The sequence below is a fragment of the Purpureocillium takamizusanense genome, chromosome 2, assembly GCF_022605165.1.
Source record: "Purpureocillium takamizusanense chromosome 2, complete sequence".
Taxonomy (NCBI): domain Eukaryota; kingdom Fungi; phylum Ascomycota; class Sordariomycetes; order Hypocreales; family Ophiocordycipitaceae; genus Purpureocillium; species Purpureocillium takamizusanense.
Genome location: NC_063069.1, coordinates 3,215,851 through 3,229,512, shown reverse-complemented (window position 1 = coordinate 3,229,512; position 13,662 = coordinate 3,215,851). Strand labels below are relative to the sequence as shown.

At 61.5% G+C, this 13,662-nt stretch overlaps 4 protein-coding genes across 4 annotated transcripts; 2 read left to right on the top strand and 2 right to left on the bottom strand.

Annotated features, from left to right (window-relative positions):
* The first annotated feature begins 568 nt into the window (after positions 1–568).
* Positions 569–3,407, top strand: IRS4 (Increased rDNA silencing protein). Its single transcript, XM_047983839.1, has one exon. It carries the CDS (start codon positions 732–734, stop codon positions 3,024–3,026), a length of 2,295 nt encoding a protein of 764 aa, XP_047839811.1. The 5' UTR covers positions 569–731; the 3' UTR covers positions 3,027–3,407.
* On the bottom strand, positions 3,123–4,363 carry JDV02_002767 (uncharacterized protein). The gene is made up of 2 exons (XM_047983838.1): positions 3,793–4,363; positions 3,123–3,573 (listed from the first exon to the last, which is right to left on the bottom strand). Exons 1-2 carry the CDS (start codon positions 4,034–4,036, stop codon positions 3,383–3,385), a joined length of 435 nt encoding a protein of 144 aa, XP_047839810.1. The 5' UTR covers positions 4,037–4,363; the 3' UTR covers positions 3,123–3,382.
* Positions 4,364–8,267: 3,904 nt separating this feature from the next.
* On the top strand, positions 8,268–10,367 carry PAN5 (2-dehydropantoate 2-reductase (Ketopantoate reductase) (KPA reductase) (KPR); the record flags this gene model as incomplete). Its single annotated transcript, XM_047983837.1, has 2 exons — positions 8,268–8,377; positions 8,729–10,367. The coding sequence occupies 2 exons, from the start codon at positions 8,268–8,270 to the stop codon at positions 9,999–10,001; spliced, it is 1,383 nt and encodes a 460-aa protein (XP_047839809.1). The 3' UTR covers positions 10,002–10,367.
* A 209-nt stretch (positions 10,368–10,576) lies between these two features.
* Positions 10,577–11,580, bottom strand: JDV02_002765 (uncharacterized protein; the record flags this gene model as incomplete). Its single annotated transcript, XM_047983836.1, has 2 exons — positions 10,577–10,807; positions 10,942–11,580. 2 exons carry the CDS (start codon positions 11,578–11,580, stop codon positions 10,577–10,579), a joined length of 870 nt encoding a protein of 289 aa, XP_047839808.1.
* Between the last annotated feature and the right edge of the window lie 2,082 nt (positions 11,581–13,662).

Sequence of the window (13,662 nt, the reverse complement as noted above, 5' to 3'; positions counted from 1 at the left end):
GGGCACTGGCGCTTCGTACTTTACAGTGCGTGCTGGTACTTGAGCTTCAGGCTAATAGAGCGTGCTATTATAGGGAATTGGCCCTACATCGTTCACAGTAGAAGGACCAATATGTACGCGATGGGTCTTTTCATTACGTACCTAGTTATCTTGCTCCGCGTTCCGGCCAGCTGGAAGTCGGTTAGGGTCCAGCGAGCAGCGTACCTGGGGCGCGGTACAGCAATTACCTATACCTAGGTGCTGATTGTACTGTGCGTATCTTAGTACTTCGTAGGCTGTGGCGCGGCGCCAGCTGAGAATGAATGACAGCTCAGACAGGCAGCGAATGGGGCGTTAGCGTGCCGCACGCTGTTGATACTAAGGGGGACCTGGAAGGGGAAAGGAAGGAAGGGGGGGCCTAGCCCGGGTGAAAGAAGGGTCCCATCCGGGCCCCGCGCCAACGGGATGGACGGGAAGCAGCGAACAGCTGGAGCTCCTGCCAGGCTCACTCGTCAGCTCACCCACCCGTGACCACAGGCGGCACTGAAGACCACCCTTTATTATGCCTTCGTACTGCTGCTGCTACTACTGAGACTCTTTTGCTCCTCCAGTTTCCCCTCCTCTCCCCCCCACTCCCCCCTCTCTTCGACTTCGCCGACCCGTCCAACGAGCCTTTGAGCTTCCATCCGACGCGTCCGGCCGTCCCTCGCCCTTGCCCCCATGTCGCCGCCACGGCTCCCGTCTTCCCGGCGATGAATCCCGCGGGCGCAGCAGCAGCAGCAGCAGCACCGCCCTCGTCGCCCGCGTCCCCCGACAGCGCGACCTTGTCCGCCGCCACCGCCGCCCTCCGCGGCGCCTCACTCGCCTTCCGAAAGACAAGACCCGCCGCCGCGTCGCCGCCGTCCCTGCCGCGCGATAGGAGGAGCCATGCCGGCACCGCCGCCGCGCTCTCGGCTGCCACGGGGGCGGCAGCTTCTTCGGCTTCGGCCTTGGCCTCGGCCGCGGCGCCACGCTCGAGATCCCCCCCTCGGCCCGGCAGCGCCCCTCGTCCACACGGTACGGGAGGCAGCTCGTCGGCAGAGATAGAGGCTCCGCCGCCGGTGGCTCACCTACCGCCTCAAGGGCTGGTGGCGGCGCGTATACACCAGCTTGGGGCTCCCGCCTCGCCGTCACCGCCATCGTCGTCGGCGCCGCTATCCGCTGCTGTCCAGGCGCAGAACCATCTGCTTTACCAGCAGCATCATCCCCAGCCGCCGCCGCAGCTTCACTTCCAGGGTCCTGGCGACGGTAGAGCTATCGATCCTAAGAGCCCGAGCTTCATTGCGGCGACGCTGGCCGCGAGCCGCAGCGTGAGCCCCGGACCCAAGATGGCGGTCCCTGCCCTGCGCCGCAAGGCCAGCGCCGGCGCTGCAAGCACCCTAAGCGGCAGCAGCGACGCACCTGTCGACTCGGGGTCCATTGCGCCGACGGGCTCGCTGATAAACATGTTCGAGCGGAGCAGAAGTGACTCGACCAAGGGGGCGTCTTCGCCGGGGAGCGTCGTTGTCGGGAGCGCAGAGGAGGCCCAACGGCTGGCCGTGGGAAGATATATGGCTGCACCGCCGCGAACGCTCCCGAGCCCACACCCTCCGACCCCTCCGTTGGCGACCACCGTCAAGCCGAGTAAGAGCGATGAGGCGACCCCGAGGCGCCCGCCCACTCCTCCGCCGCCCATCACCGCGCATAAGGCGACTGCTGTGTCACCTGTCGTGTCGCGACCGAAGGAGCAGCGGGCCGAGAGTCAGCCGGTTAACGCCAGGGGGCCTATACCAAAGCCGAAGCCGAAGCCTCAGGAGCGACAACCAAGCCCGGCAGCTGCCGTCGAGCCCCCTATGCGGCCCAGACCAGACCCGGTCGCCAAGCCGGCGAACCTGCCGGTCAAGCTGCCGAGGATCCGCCCCCCAACGGAGCCGTCTGTTGTTCGCTCTACTCCCGAGGTGCTGTCGCCGACGCCCGTCAGACATGTCAAGCCCAGCTTGACACCAACCGTCGTCCTGTCGCCTCAGGGACCTCGGGCAACTCCGCGGGTTTTATCGTCCCTCTCGCCTTCTCCGGATCCGCAGAAGCGCAGCCCAATGGCCCAGGTCAGCCCGCGGCCGCCCACCCCGCCGAAACCGCGCGGCAGTCAGAGACTCGCCGCCCCGGAGCCATCGAGCGACGTTAGGCGGCGTGCCAGCTCCCACGCGCCGAGAGTGCACCCGAGGACTGACATTCGAGGGTCTCCGTCACCGCGTGGGTCTCAAGGGTCACTAGGGCTCGCGATGAAGGGGCGTTTGACACCTCCGTCGCAGCCCATGCGTCGGCTGTCGGTGGCTAGTGCGCCCTCCTCGCCGGCCATGGACATGCCTCGGCGCCATGTCACCGGTTCTTCGCCAAGCAACCTTCAGCTGGACTCCCTCACCAGTGCCATCATGGCCGGCTCCCTGGCGTCCGCGCGCCTGACGCCACACAGCACGGGCTCGTCGATGCCTCCACCGAGCCTACCGAAGCGGCAGAGGTCGCCGCGTCTGCTTCAGACGTTGCGGCAGCCGACGAACCAGCATGACGAGGACTCGGAGCGCAACCAGCCAAAGGGTCACCGGCACAAGCTGCAGCGCGGCAAGCACAAGCACCACGAGGGCTCGCGGAAGCGATGGCGCGAGGAGATGACGCTCCGCGAGCGCAAGCGATACGAGGCGGTTTGGGCGTCGAACCGCGGCATGCTGCTTGACAAGGACAGCCCCAGGCAGAGCGGAGCCAGCGGGACGGAGCAAGACTTGTCGCAGTACGTGGCCAACGTGGTGGTCCGCGACATCTGGAGGCGGTCGAGGCTGCCCGAGGATGAGCTGGCCGAGGTTTGGGGCGTGGTGGACCGGGAGCGGCGCGGCATGCTCAGCAAGCAGGAGTTTGTGGTGGGCATGTGGCTCATCGACCAGCGACTGCGGGGAAGAAAGATACCGCAGAGGGTGACGGACAGCATGTGGGGGAGCGCCAACGGGGTGATGGTGAGGAAGCCCAAGGGAAAGTGAGGATAGGTAGGGGGTTTGACGGAGGACGCACTGCCGTGCAACGCGGGACATGGATGGTGGAATGGTGGACGAGGGAGGGCGAGTTGCGCGACGGTTGGCAGAGATGACTTTTGCGGCGAGATACCCCCTACTGTAGCATTGCCCGTTTGCATACAGTATGCGCATGTGCATTACTTACTTGGTACTGTATACCTAATTGATAGAAATAGACTGCTTTTGTGTCGAGTAGAACGCCCGCCCGCCGCTATAGCCATGCCTGCCTGCCTGCCCTTTTGCGCACATATGATGTGTGGGTTTTCCTCCCTATCCTCCCTATCCCTGACGTAGCACCTACTGGGCAAACACTCCTCCTGCCACTACCGACTCGAGACGTACTGGTCGCTCGTGTGGTCGCCGAGGGTGACGCTGACGTTGTAGAGGGTCAGCTGGGGCCAGGCGACGGCGCCGTAGAGGCTTGTGAGGCTGGCCTTGATGGTGGCGTGGCCTCGGGGCGCGTCGGCGGGGATGGTGACTTTTTTCTTGAAGTCGTGGAGCTGGTTGGAGTCGCCTATATGCGCACAGGCACATGACATTAGTCGAGGTCGTCAGTCAGTCAAAGATGGGTACGTGATTGTGCTGGGCAGAGATGATTTCCTCCAACCACGTGAGGTTTGGGGATTTCAGGGTGGGTGAGTGAGTGAGTGAGTGAGGAGTGAGAAAGAGGGGAGGAGGAGGGGGGGGGGGGGGGGCAGAGATGAAAGGCATAGGTAATAAATAAGCCACGCACCCTTGCCGAGGCAGATGGAGTCTGCGACGACGCCCAGGCTCTCCGGCCAGCCGTCGCCGGGGCCGTATCCAAAGACGATGGCGACGTCGAAGACGCTCTGGATGTAGTTTTCGCTGTGGATGATGGCGTCGAAGGTGTCGCCGGGCTTGATGGTGTCGGGGACGGCGATGCCCGTGATGCGCGCGTGGGCGGCGAGGGGGAGGAGGAGGGTGGTTGCAGCGACGGCGATGAGAGAGCGATACATTTTGGTGCTATTTTCTAACTCAAGAAAAAATATAATAAAAAATTCGTCGCAAATGTCTTGCAACGTGCTGTTCTCAAAAGTGGCGACTCTCGGCTTGGGTTCCGGCGGGCCAGCTGGGTGAAGAAGTGATGATGATGTCGCCGACGAGTTGCGCGCAATTGGGCAGCCCTACTGGTCTGTTGGCGTTGTGGTATAGCAGGCCCCGGCGGAGCTGAGCTGAGGTGGGAGCGAGTGGCTTAATATGGTAGATGGACGGACGATAGATGAGGCAGGGTCCTCCGTACTCGGATGGGGGATGATGATGATGGCAGCAGGAGGAGGAGGGCGGGTAAGGGTTCGGTCTGGTGTCCGTGACCTCGCCGCCCTATTTATCATCCGCGTTTGTCGCCTCGGCAGGCGGGAGATGTACGAGGAAGCTGCCGATCGCCAATGGGTCCCTCCCTCCCCCGGTCCCATCTATTCCTGGACACGGACACGGGCACGGGCACACGGAACACCCAGCAGTACTAAGTTGGTGCTAACAGCCAGCCCGTGGGGAGAATGGGCAACGTTGGGTAGGAAAAGTATGAATGTGTGCGTAGTAGTAGTTAGTAACTCGATTGCCATCAGCCGTTGCCACTCGCGCCGACCACGGGCCTAGAGCGGGTGGCCATGGCCCGTATCAGCCAGTCATCAGTGGCTTTGCGTGTGTTGTTCGCATCCCGTCCCGCCCGTCCGTCCGTCCGAGCCAGGGGGGTGGGCGAGTACTGTAGTATATTGATGTGAGTGGGTTTGGGATGAATAACATGATGGGTGGCTGGGGGCGCTGGCTGGGGGTGGTGGTGAGGGAGGTGGTAAATCAACATGGAAAGGTGAGGTGAGCCTCAGCCTCGCCCCTTGCGCAAGCAACCCCAAGGAGGGACCGACCGGTCGACCGCTCGCTCGGTGGCCGGGCCGGTCAACAACAAAAACGCGTGCGGGCAGCAGCGTCAGTGAGTGAGAGCGAGTGCAATGCTGCACGATGCGCGTGTGTGTGCGACGTTGCGCTCGCTCCATGGCCAACCAAGGACCACATGGGGTGGCCCCCGTCAGCGGCGCTTCGGCGGCTATACTAAGCTATTACATGCTGCATACTGCACTCGTCGTCTTTTCCTGGATCCAATGGGCGGCGGGTGGTGACGATGATGAAGATTGATGACCCGGGGGGGGGGGTTCCGTTCTAGTTGTACGAGGAGGATACGTTGGAACAGACCCGCCCTGGGCGATGATGATGCCCGATGCATCATCTCGCTCGCCGTCTGACGGTCGGCAAGGGGCTGGATGGATGGATGAATGAATGGACGGAAGCTCGTATTCGAGAAGAGCTGGCGCTGTATATTTCCTTTGCCGTGCTGCATGCAGCCCTAGCCAGTCAAGTATTAAGCGCGCGTTGGGAGTTTGTGTGGCTGAGGAGGCTGTTTTGTTTCGAACCCCCCCCCCCCCGGTATTGATCGAATGGCACGTCCCAAGTATGATTCTCATGCGCAATGCATAAAGTGCACGCACGCACGGGATACGACGGCGGGAGGAAGGGAAGGGAAGGGAAAGGGAGGGGGGAGCTGTTTCGTTGGCATGGCATCCCAACGTATATTGCATTTGCAAGCCGTTGAAATGCTACGCCTCTCATCTTTTATTTTGCTTCTTAATTTTGTGTGACCGCCCCTGCTGTCAGCAAGCAAATATTTTTAACCCAAGTTACTAACTAGTTAGCTGGTTCACTCACTTAGTAGTTAATACGTTATGCATGCACGAGGGTTGCATGGATCATCCCATCGGGACTCGGGAGCAACTGCCGGCCAGAGGAGGTTGCGGGCGGCTTTTGTCTCACTGAAGCACACCCAGCTCAGCCGCCGGCCGGCCAGGCACACACATACACCTAGAGTACACACTTATACTCGTACACACACACACACACACTTACACACATGCACACGCACATACGCACATACACACGCACGCACCAGTTAGTTACCGGCCAACAAGGGTGGTGCGCTGGCAGTGCAGTGCAGCGTTCCAGCCGCACATTGCACATACATATTGTATGCCTCAATGGAGGAAGGCCTCCCCCCCCCCCCCCTTGGGACCTTTGTCCATGTCCATATATGCACGCTCTGCTGCCGTCGCGAGGTTGCAATGCACGCAGACATGCATACATGGCAATTGTCGATGCATGCAGGGCCAGAGGCAACGCAACGCAAGGCAGTTGAGACAGCATGCACCACGCACTGCAACGTTTATACCGTGTCTCTCTGCCCTCATGCCCTCTCTCTCTCTCTCTCTCCCTTCGTTGAATCGCATCGCTGCTAGGTATACGCTCGGCGCCGCAACGCGCGCGGTCCGTCTAGAGTTTCGGTACTACTGCTACTACTGCTACCACACGCTGCATCTGCATAAAAAGTTCCGCCATAGGTACTCCGTATGTCCCCCCGCCCCGGGTTCCGTCCGTCGTGGTTTGTGTCAAGGCGTTCGCTCAGCCTCATTCATGCCACCACGCACGGGCCGAGAAAAGTACCACCATCACATCACCATCGTCACCTCGACGAAAGGATGTATCATCATCCATCGTACCCGTCACGGCGCCCGACTGTGAGTTCTTGGATACTTGGACGCAGCAGCAGCAGCACCACCACCGCCTCAGATGCCATGCATTCGCCACATGTTTGTCAACCACCTCCCGCAGGCCATTGGAGGAACAAACCCCCCTTTTTCTTTCCCAACTCGTCCGCACTTGACAGCGGCGCTGCGCACGTTATTGTCTGTCCAAGACTTGGTTGCGCGACGCGCCACGGGGTAGAGGCAAGGCTCGGTGCTAGACAGAGTCTGGATGAATCTGATGCCGCCGGCCGCCGCCGCCATGAATAATCAGTCAGTGTTGGGAACCCGTCAGGCAACACCCAATGGTGGCAAGAAGAAAGAATTCCAAGAATCCCAACTGTTCCTAACCCTTTTTGTGCACGTCTTTCAAGGATGATGCCATCTTCTTCTTCACATACCTCACACGCGCGCGCCCATGCCAAAACACCCGCCCTGTCATCTAATAAACCCCAGCCCCATCGTCATCCATCCGACCGGTCGGTCGCTCCCCCGCGCCGCCCCCGCGCCCCGCCGCCCCGCGCCCCGGAGCGCGAGGCACACACGCCGCCGTGCATATTGCCGTGTTGGGCAAGTCAAGCCCCGGCGGCGCGCGTCGGCCTGGCACGCTCTCTTTCCAATATCTCTCTCCGTCTCTTTATCCCAGTGCCAGTGCCAATGTGCTTGCTCACCTCTTCCCCCTCGTAGCCGGAGCTGCCAAACTTGTCGCCCCTTGCTATGGTAAGCCTGTGACCGCAAAGGCATTCATCGTGGTCGCCGGCGCGTACTCTCCATGCCCAATGCTGTGTGTGCTGGCGCAGCGGAGTGAGTGCGCCGAGTCTGGGGCCAGTATTGCGCGCGTGGACCAAGTTACCTGCGTACCCTGTTACCTTAATTAACTATCGCGCAGCCCCAAACACGCTTTATTATGGGGGGTGGGGGGGGGGCATAGATGCTGAGATACGTACTGTACGAAATACCTCGTACCTAGTACTACCTCTATCACCACTACAGAGGCATGTCTGTCGTACATGGCATTCTTTCCACATTCCACCAGGCAGGCAGGCGGACACACAGGCGCAGGGAGCGCTCGGTGGCAGAAGTGATCATTTCACAATGTACCACGAGGCCAAAACCCCCCCCCCTCGAATTATTTCCCCAGCCGTCTGTATCGGGCAACGTCAAGCGGGCACCCACCCACCTGTTCCACGACAGCAGCCAGCATGGGGTGTGGGGTCGCTAATTACTAACTTAGGTACCTAGGTACTGTAACTACTTACAGTAACCACGTACTACCACCACCACTATAAGCTTACTTGCCAAACCTGCAACCGTCCAACAACAAAAGTCATCTCATCCCTCAACGTCCTCGTCATATGAGCACGTGCCCTCTTCCACCCTTTTCCCCCAACGTCGCAACCAACGTTTTCTTCTGATTTTTTTTTGTTCTTCTTCACCACTCCACGACTGTCATCATCGTCCTGCCGAGGGCCAAGTCGTGCACCGCGGAGTTTCCTCCTCCTCTCTCGAGACTCTTATAGGCCCCAACCTCTCTTTCTCATCGCCTCCCCGCATCGTGACTAGCCTCATTCTGAACCCCTGCCCCGCGAGTGGCCCCAGACGCCGCCGCCGTCGTCCAGCCATGGTGGTGCCCCGGCCACGACATCCTCTCGTCCGCGCCCTCACCCGTGTCCTCTCTCGACGACACGTCTTGTCCTCCTCCTCCTCCTCCTCTCCCTTCTCCCGCTGCCAGTCCGTCCCCCGCGCGGGCTTCGCCATGTCGCATCACCAGCACCTCCCCTCCCCCGGCCCAGGTCACCGGCAACAGCAGCAACACCCTCCCTGGCTGCAGTCTCTCCTCGCCGACTCCTCTCCGCCCCCCAAGCTCTACGCCTGGACGCTTGCCAACCTCGACCCCTCCGCTCTGCCCTCCTCCGCCTCCTCCGCCTCCACCTCCTCAGCCACATTACCATCGTCCTCATCATCAACATCGTCGTCGTCGCCGCCGCCGCCGCCACCGTCAGCAGCAGCAGCAGCAGACAACGACCTCGACCGCCGCATCTTCATCCTCGGCGTCGGCAACATCGGCCGCCTCTACGCCAGCCACCTCGCGCGCCACGGCCCTGACCCCCCGCCCATCACCCTCGTCGTCCACCGCCCGGAGCTCCTCGCCCAGTGGGCCGCCAGCGACGGCGGCATCGAGATAACTACGCTCGCCCACAACTCTCCCTCCTCCTCCTCTTCCTCTTCCTCCTCCCAGGTTCAACCGCAACAGCAACAGCAACAGCAACGAGCAGGAGAACAGGAGCAGCAGCAGCAGCACGTCCACCGCAGCAAAGCCCCCTTCGACATCGAGTTCTGGTCCGACGCGCCCCCGCCCCGCGGCCCCGTCCGCGAGGTTGCCGTCATTCGGAACCTCTTCATCGCCACAAAGGCCTCGGCCGCCATGCCCCAAGCCGACCGCCTCCGCCGCTACCTTGACGCCCGCTCCGCCGTCGCCTTCGCCCAGAACGGCATGTCCAAGCTCTGGCCCCCACACGGCCCGGCCTACGTCGCCGCCCGCTGGCCCCGCCCCCCCGGCGCCTCCTCCTCCTCTCCCTCCGCCGCCCCGAGCTTCCTCGCCTGCATCACCGGCCACGGCGTCTACTCCCTCGGCCCCTTTCGCAGCGTCCACGCCTCGCCCGCCGGCGCCACCGTCGGCCCCGTCCTGCTCAACCCCGATGCCGCCACCACCGCCGCCCAGTACCTCACCAAGTGCATCGCCTCCGCCCCGGGCCTCGACTGCCGCGCCGTGCCCTCGGCGGAGCTCTGGCTCATGCAGCTGGAGAAGCTCGTCATCAACACCTCCATCAACCCCATAACCGCCATCCTGCGCTGCAAGAACGGCGCCCTCTTCGAACCCCGCGCCAGAGGGCTTGCCCGCCTCTTCGACCGCCTCCTGGCCGAGACGAGCGCCGTCCTCCAGGCCCTCGTCGGTCATCCCAGCACCGCCGCCATCCTACTGCGCCCCCAGCTGCCCGGATCTGGATCTGGATCCGGAGCCGGAGCCGGATCCCAGGGCCGTGACGACAGCTCGTCGTCGTCGCCCGACCTCGAGGGCCAACGCGGCGCCCTTCGCGCGCGCTTCTCCCACGCCCGCCTGCGCGACTTCCTCTACGACTACGGATCCCGTGTCGGCGACAACACGAGCTCCATGCTGCAGGACGTGCGTGCCGGCAAGCCCACCGAGATTCGCGACTTCAACGGCTGGATCGTCGACATGGCAGACTTCCTCGGCCTGTCCGACGCCGTCCCCACACACAGGGCCCTTGTCGACCTAGTCGAGGTCGCCGCCGCGCTGACCGAGGACGAGCTCGTGCAAAGGCTTGGCGTATGATGGTCCATACTCCCTTTTCTCACAAGTCTTGCAGCTGTGGTACGACATGGTCAGCCCTGGCTGCACTTGCTTGGCCTCTAGTCAAGTGGCCGGCTGCTTTGAACGGTAATATCAAAAATTGCATCCCCCGCAAGGCACGAAGCGCCCCCTAGTCCAATACACAACCCCTCATGCGTCATGTCGCGATTACGGCGCCCCTAGTACGTCCTTACCCTTCTGTTTGGCATATTTGGGCCCTCAACTCCGAACCCGGCGATCGGACCACCATCCCTGTTCTATGTACATTTCTCGCCCCGGTTCCAGACTCCTTCTCTTTGCTGCAACTGCCGCCCTGTTTCGAACCATTTCGGTGAAGTAGAAAAGGAGAAATAAACAAGGAGCTGTAGATTTTCGCTTGGTTGTCGCAGGGCAGACGATGCCCAGGATCTCGCTTGTCGAATCGCAACCACCCCCTGACCCATTATGCCTATCTGCCTCCCCGCCGACTTTTTGTAGCATTATATCAACCTCGCGACAGTGTTGTTGAATCGCTCAACTTGTTCCCGCGTGCATGTGATTCTTCGAACCCTGGGTCCTCACCATGGCCGCTGCGTCTGCGGTGTCTCCATGGATTCTGGCAGTGACGATGCCTTGGGCGATAACGACTGCCATAGCGGTTCCTCAGCCCCTTGTTCGTCGCCGCCGGCCGCGAGCTGCTCGGATCTCTCTCGGCACGCGGCTGGAGTGAATCCAGAGCCGACCTTGTGCGCGACTAATCGCCATTTTTCATTCTCGTAGTCCTGGAGCGCCTTGCGAAGTTTCTGGTCCTATACTCGACGCGTCAGCTTCTGCAAATCAAACATGCGTTTCAAATCACTCGGCGCCTCAGGGGCAGCCACTTCGAATCAGAAAGAAAAGGAAAAAAAACACCAAGCACGATTTCGTATGGGGCTCAACGTACCATTTCTTCCGTCCACATCGTCGTTTTTGCTTTGAGCTTCGTGCAGTACCGCACCTGCAGCGTCCCAGAAGATCGCCCCGGGAAGAAGTCTGCAATCTGCTTCCACGTCAGGTTTTTCTGCTCCTTGAGCTCCAGCAGCAGCTGATCGTCCTCGGCCGTGAACTTGAGCTTCGGGCCTCTTGGCCTTGGTGCCGGCGGCGGCATTCCGGCTTGGCCCACCATGCTCGGCGCGCCGCCCATGTCCTCCCTCCGCATTGATTTCGATGAAGTTCCTAGATCTGGGAGGTGATGGTGGTGGTGTAGCTGGGGCTGTTCTTGATGGTTTGCTGCGGCTGCCACCGCGGCTGCCGCCGCCTGCCCGTACGCCTCGCTCAAGGAAGTGGTTTGCACCGTCTCCAGGCCGGAGTGGTCAACCATGGGCACCCCCGCAACCGAGAGATCGAATTCATCGGTCCGCGACCTTTTGGCTGCCGGTGCGCTATACGGTGCGTACGGAGATTGTGCGGGGGACGACACCGCGCCGTATAGGGGCGTCGACACCGAACTCGCCGCGCCGAAGTGAATGTGTGAGAGCCGGTGGCCGTGCATTTGGTGACTCGCATCCATCGTCACCTGCGGTTCAGTTTGCTTCTGGCCCATAGGCACGACCGAACGGTTGGGGAGATGGCCATGGGAAGACGGCCCCGGCGGCGTGTTGGGTCCTGGGCCCGCAACCCCTGGATGGTGGACAGAGCCTCGATGTTGTCGCTGCTGCTGCTGCTGCTGTTGTTGTGTTGGATAAGGAAGCTGCTGTTGCTGATGGGTCTGTTGTTGGTGCTGCGTTTGTTGCTGTGGATGGTGATGATGATGCGACTGCTGATGGTAGGGGCTTGCGTGATGCTGATGCTGGCCCGTCTGGGACGACGAGTACGCATGCTGGACCTGCTGGCCGAGGCCACCGGCATGCGAGGCGTGGGCAGCATAGTCCACGCCGTACCCCCCGACGCGATAATTGTCCGCCAGCGTGACTCCGGCCCATGGGTCCCGCCAGAGCGGACGGCTCCGGACGGCTTCCAGGCTGAGTTGAGAGACTGTCTCGACTAGAGCTTAGCAGAGGGGGGTCAGATACAGATGCCCTCTCGGGCTCCGTCGCCGGAAGCGCCTTTTTCTGTGCTCTGGTCCAGAGCCCACGGGCAAGACGCCTCGGTCGCAGATGTCAAGGGCGGGATGTGACGGCAAAAGGCTTTCGGCCTGATCTGTGTGGTTTTTCGGACTTGTGGGTGCGACACGGTTCCGACAGGGGGTGGGCTCGATTGTTGTTGTTCAACAAGGAGTAATGACTATTCGACACGCGCGGGTGTACGCCCCTGCCGAGCCAGCGATCCAGTGGATGAAGTGGCCGTGCCGCTGACCAGTTTCGGCCACACTGCTGTGTTATCGTGCCCGGCCCTTTGCTGGTAGGCTAGCGTCCCTCGGGACGAAGACTTCGGGCTGCGAGGCGTGCAGTCCCCCCGTCCAGTAGTAGGAGCCGCTGGCAGCGGCGAGATTTTCTGTGGCGACGACCGGGGTTAGGCGTCGGAGGGGGGACGAGGTGTCGGCGAATAGGATCGAGAAGTGTGCTGAAGTCTCCGATGGCGGTCTAGAAGCCCTCGGTGAAGTATGGTTGAGAGGGTGCGGCTGGTTAATACCTTGCTCTGCCGGGAATGAGTGCGGTCGTCCACGCACGTATATCGCTCCTCTCTGCATCCGCGCCGTCAAATCCGGTCTGTATACTCGAGGGCCAAGGCGATATTAAAGCCGAGACTGGGATCTGGTTGTGTTCCCAAGGCGGCCTGAGAGACACAGGGGACCCGATTGCCGGGTAAGCCCGAACGAGTGGGAAGCGAGCGAGGTACTGCGTATACGTCCACTAATCCAAGATGCACAAGGCAATCAGGGCGCCTCAACATTCAAGAGGCCTTTGCTGAGAGTGGGTGGATCTGAGGCTCATGGGGAGGCAAGTCAGAGCAAAGCTAGTATTGGCGCGGCACTGGGGCTTCCGGGCCGAGTAGACGATGGAAGGTTATATGAACGACCGTGCTATATGAGGGAAACCTGCATCTGCGCTTCTCGCTCCTAGAAATGACCCCGAGGCACGACCTAGCCTGCCCTAGGCCGCGCCGATCGGGGAAAATTAAAAGAGTTCATGCCACAAACTCAGGACAATGGCATGCCCTGCGGGCTGCGGGCGGGCGGGCGGTCAATCGAGTTGGCTCAGCGGCGGGCAACCCCCGGGGGGGGGCCGCCTGTGTGATCGGCCATGATGCCACTTGTGCGTATACAGGTGTCCACTTGTTCCGTCAGCGTTCTGTGGCACGGGCAGGGCGCATAAAGGATTCATCATATGTCGAAAGAGGGCAGGGGGTGGTTTCCTCGAGACGACGATATGGTAGCCAGCAACGGCGATCCCCAGGCCCGTCCGTAGGGCCGGGGCCGTGGAAGCTAGTACCGGCGGCGTCTGCGGAGGTTGTGTCATTGTACCATAGCCATGACAGGACATGGGAAGGTCGTGTTTGCCTCGTACGGGCCTCTGGCTTGGGCCAAAGCCAGCATGGGGGGCAGAGACTTGGCCGTTGCCGCTCCCAGCCCCTCACGAGCGTTGACAAGCGGCCAAGGTCCCCCATTTCCTGCCGGTGCAAGCGCCACCAGCAGGGTCCAGGGATAAACGTTCTGATGTGAGGCCTGTGGAGACAAGAGAGGTTG

Bases quoted from the DNA above. Each gene is read 5' to 3' on its own strand.
- JDV02_002767 (XM_047983838.1), bottom strand. From the start codon at position 4,036: ATGTATCGCTCTCTCATCGCCGTCGCTGCAACCACCCTCCTCCTCCCC. The intron at 3,574-3,792 runs GTGCGTGGCTTA...GTGCGCATATAG, and splicing joins CTCCATCTGCCTCGGCAAGG to GCGACTCCAACCAGCTCCAC.
- IRS4 (XM_047983839.1), top strand. From the start codon at position 732: ATGAATCCCGCGGGCGCAGCAGCAGCAGCAGCAGCACCGCCCTCGTCG.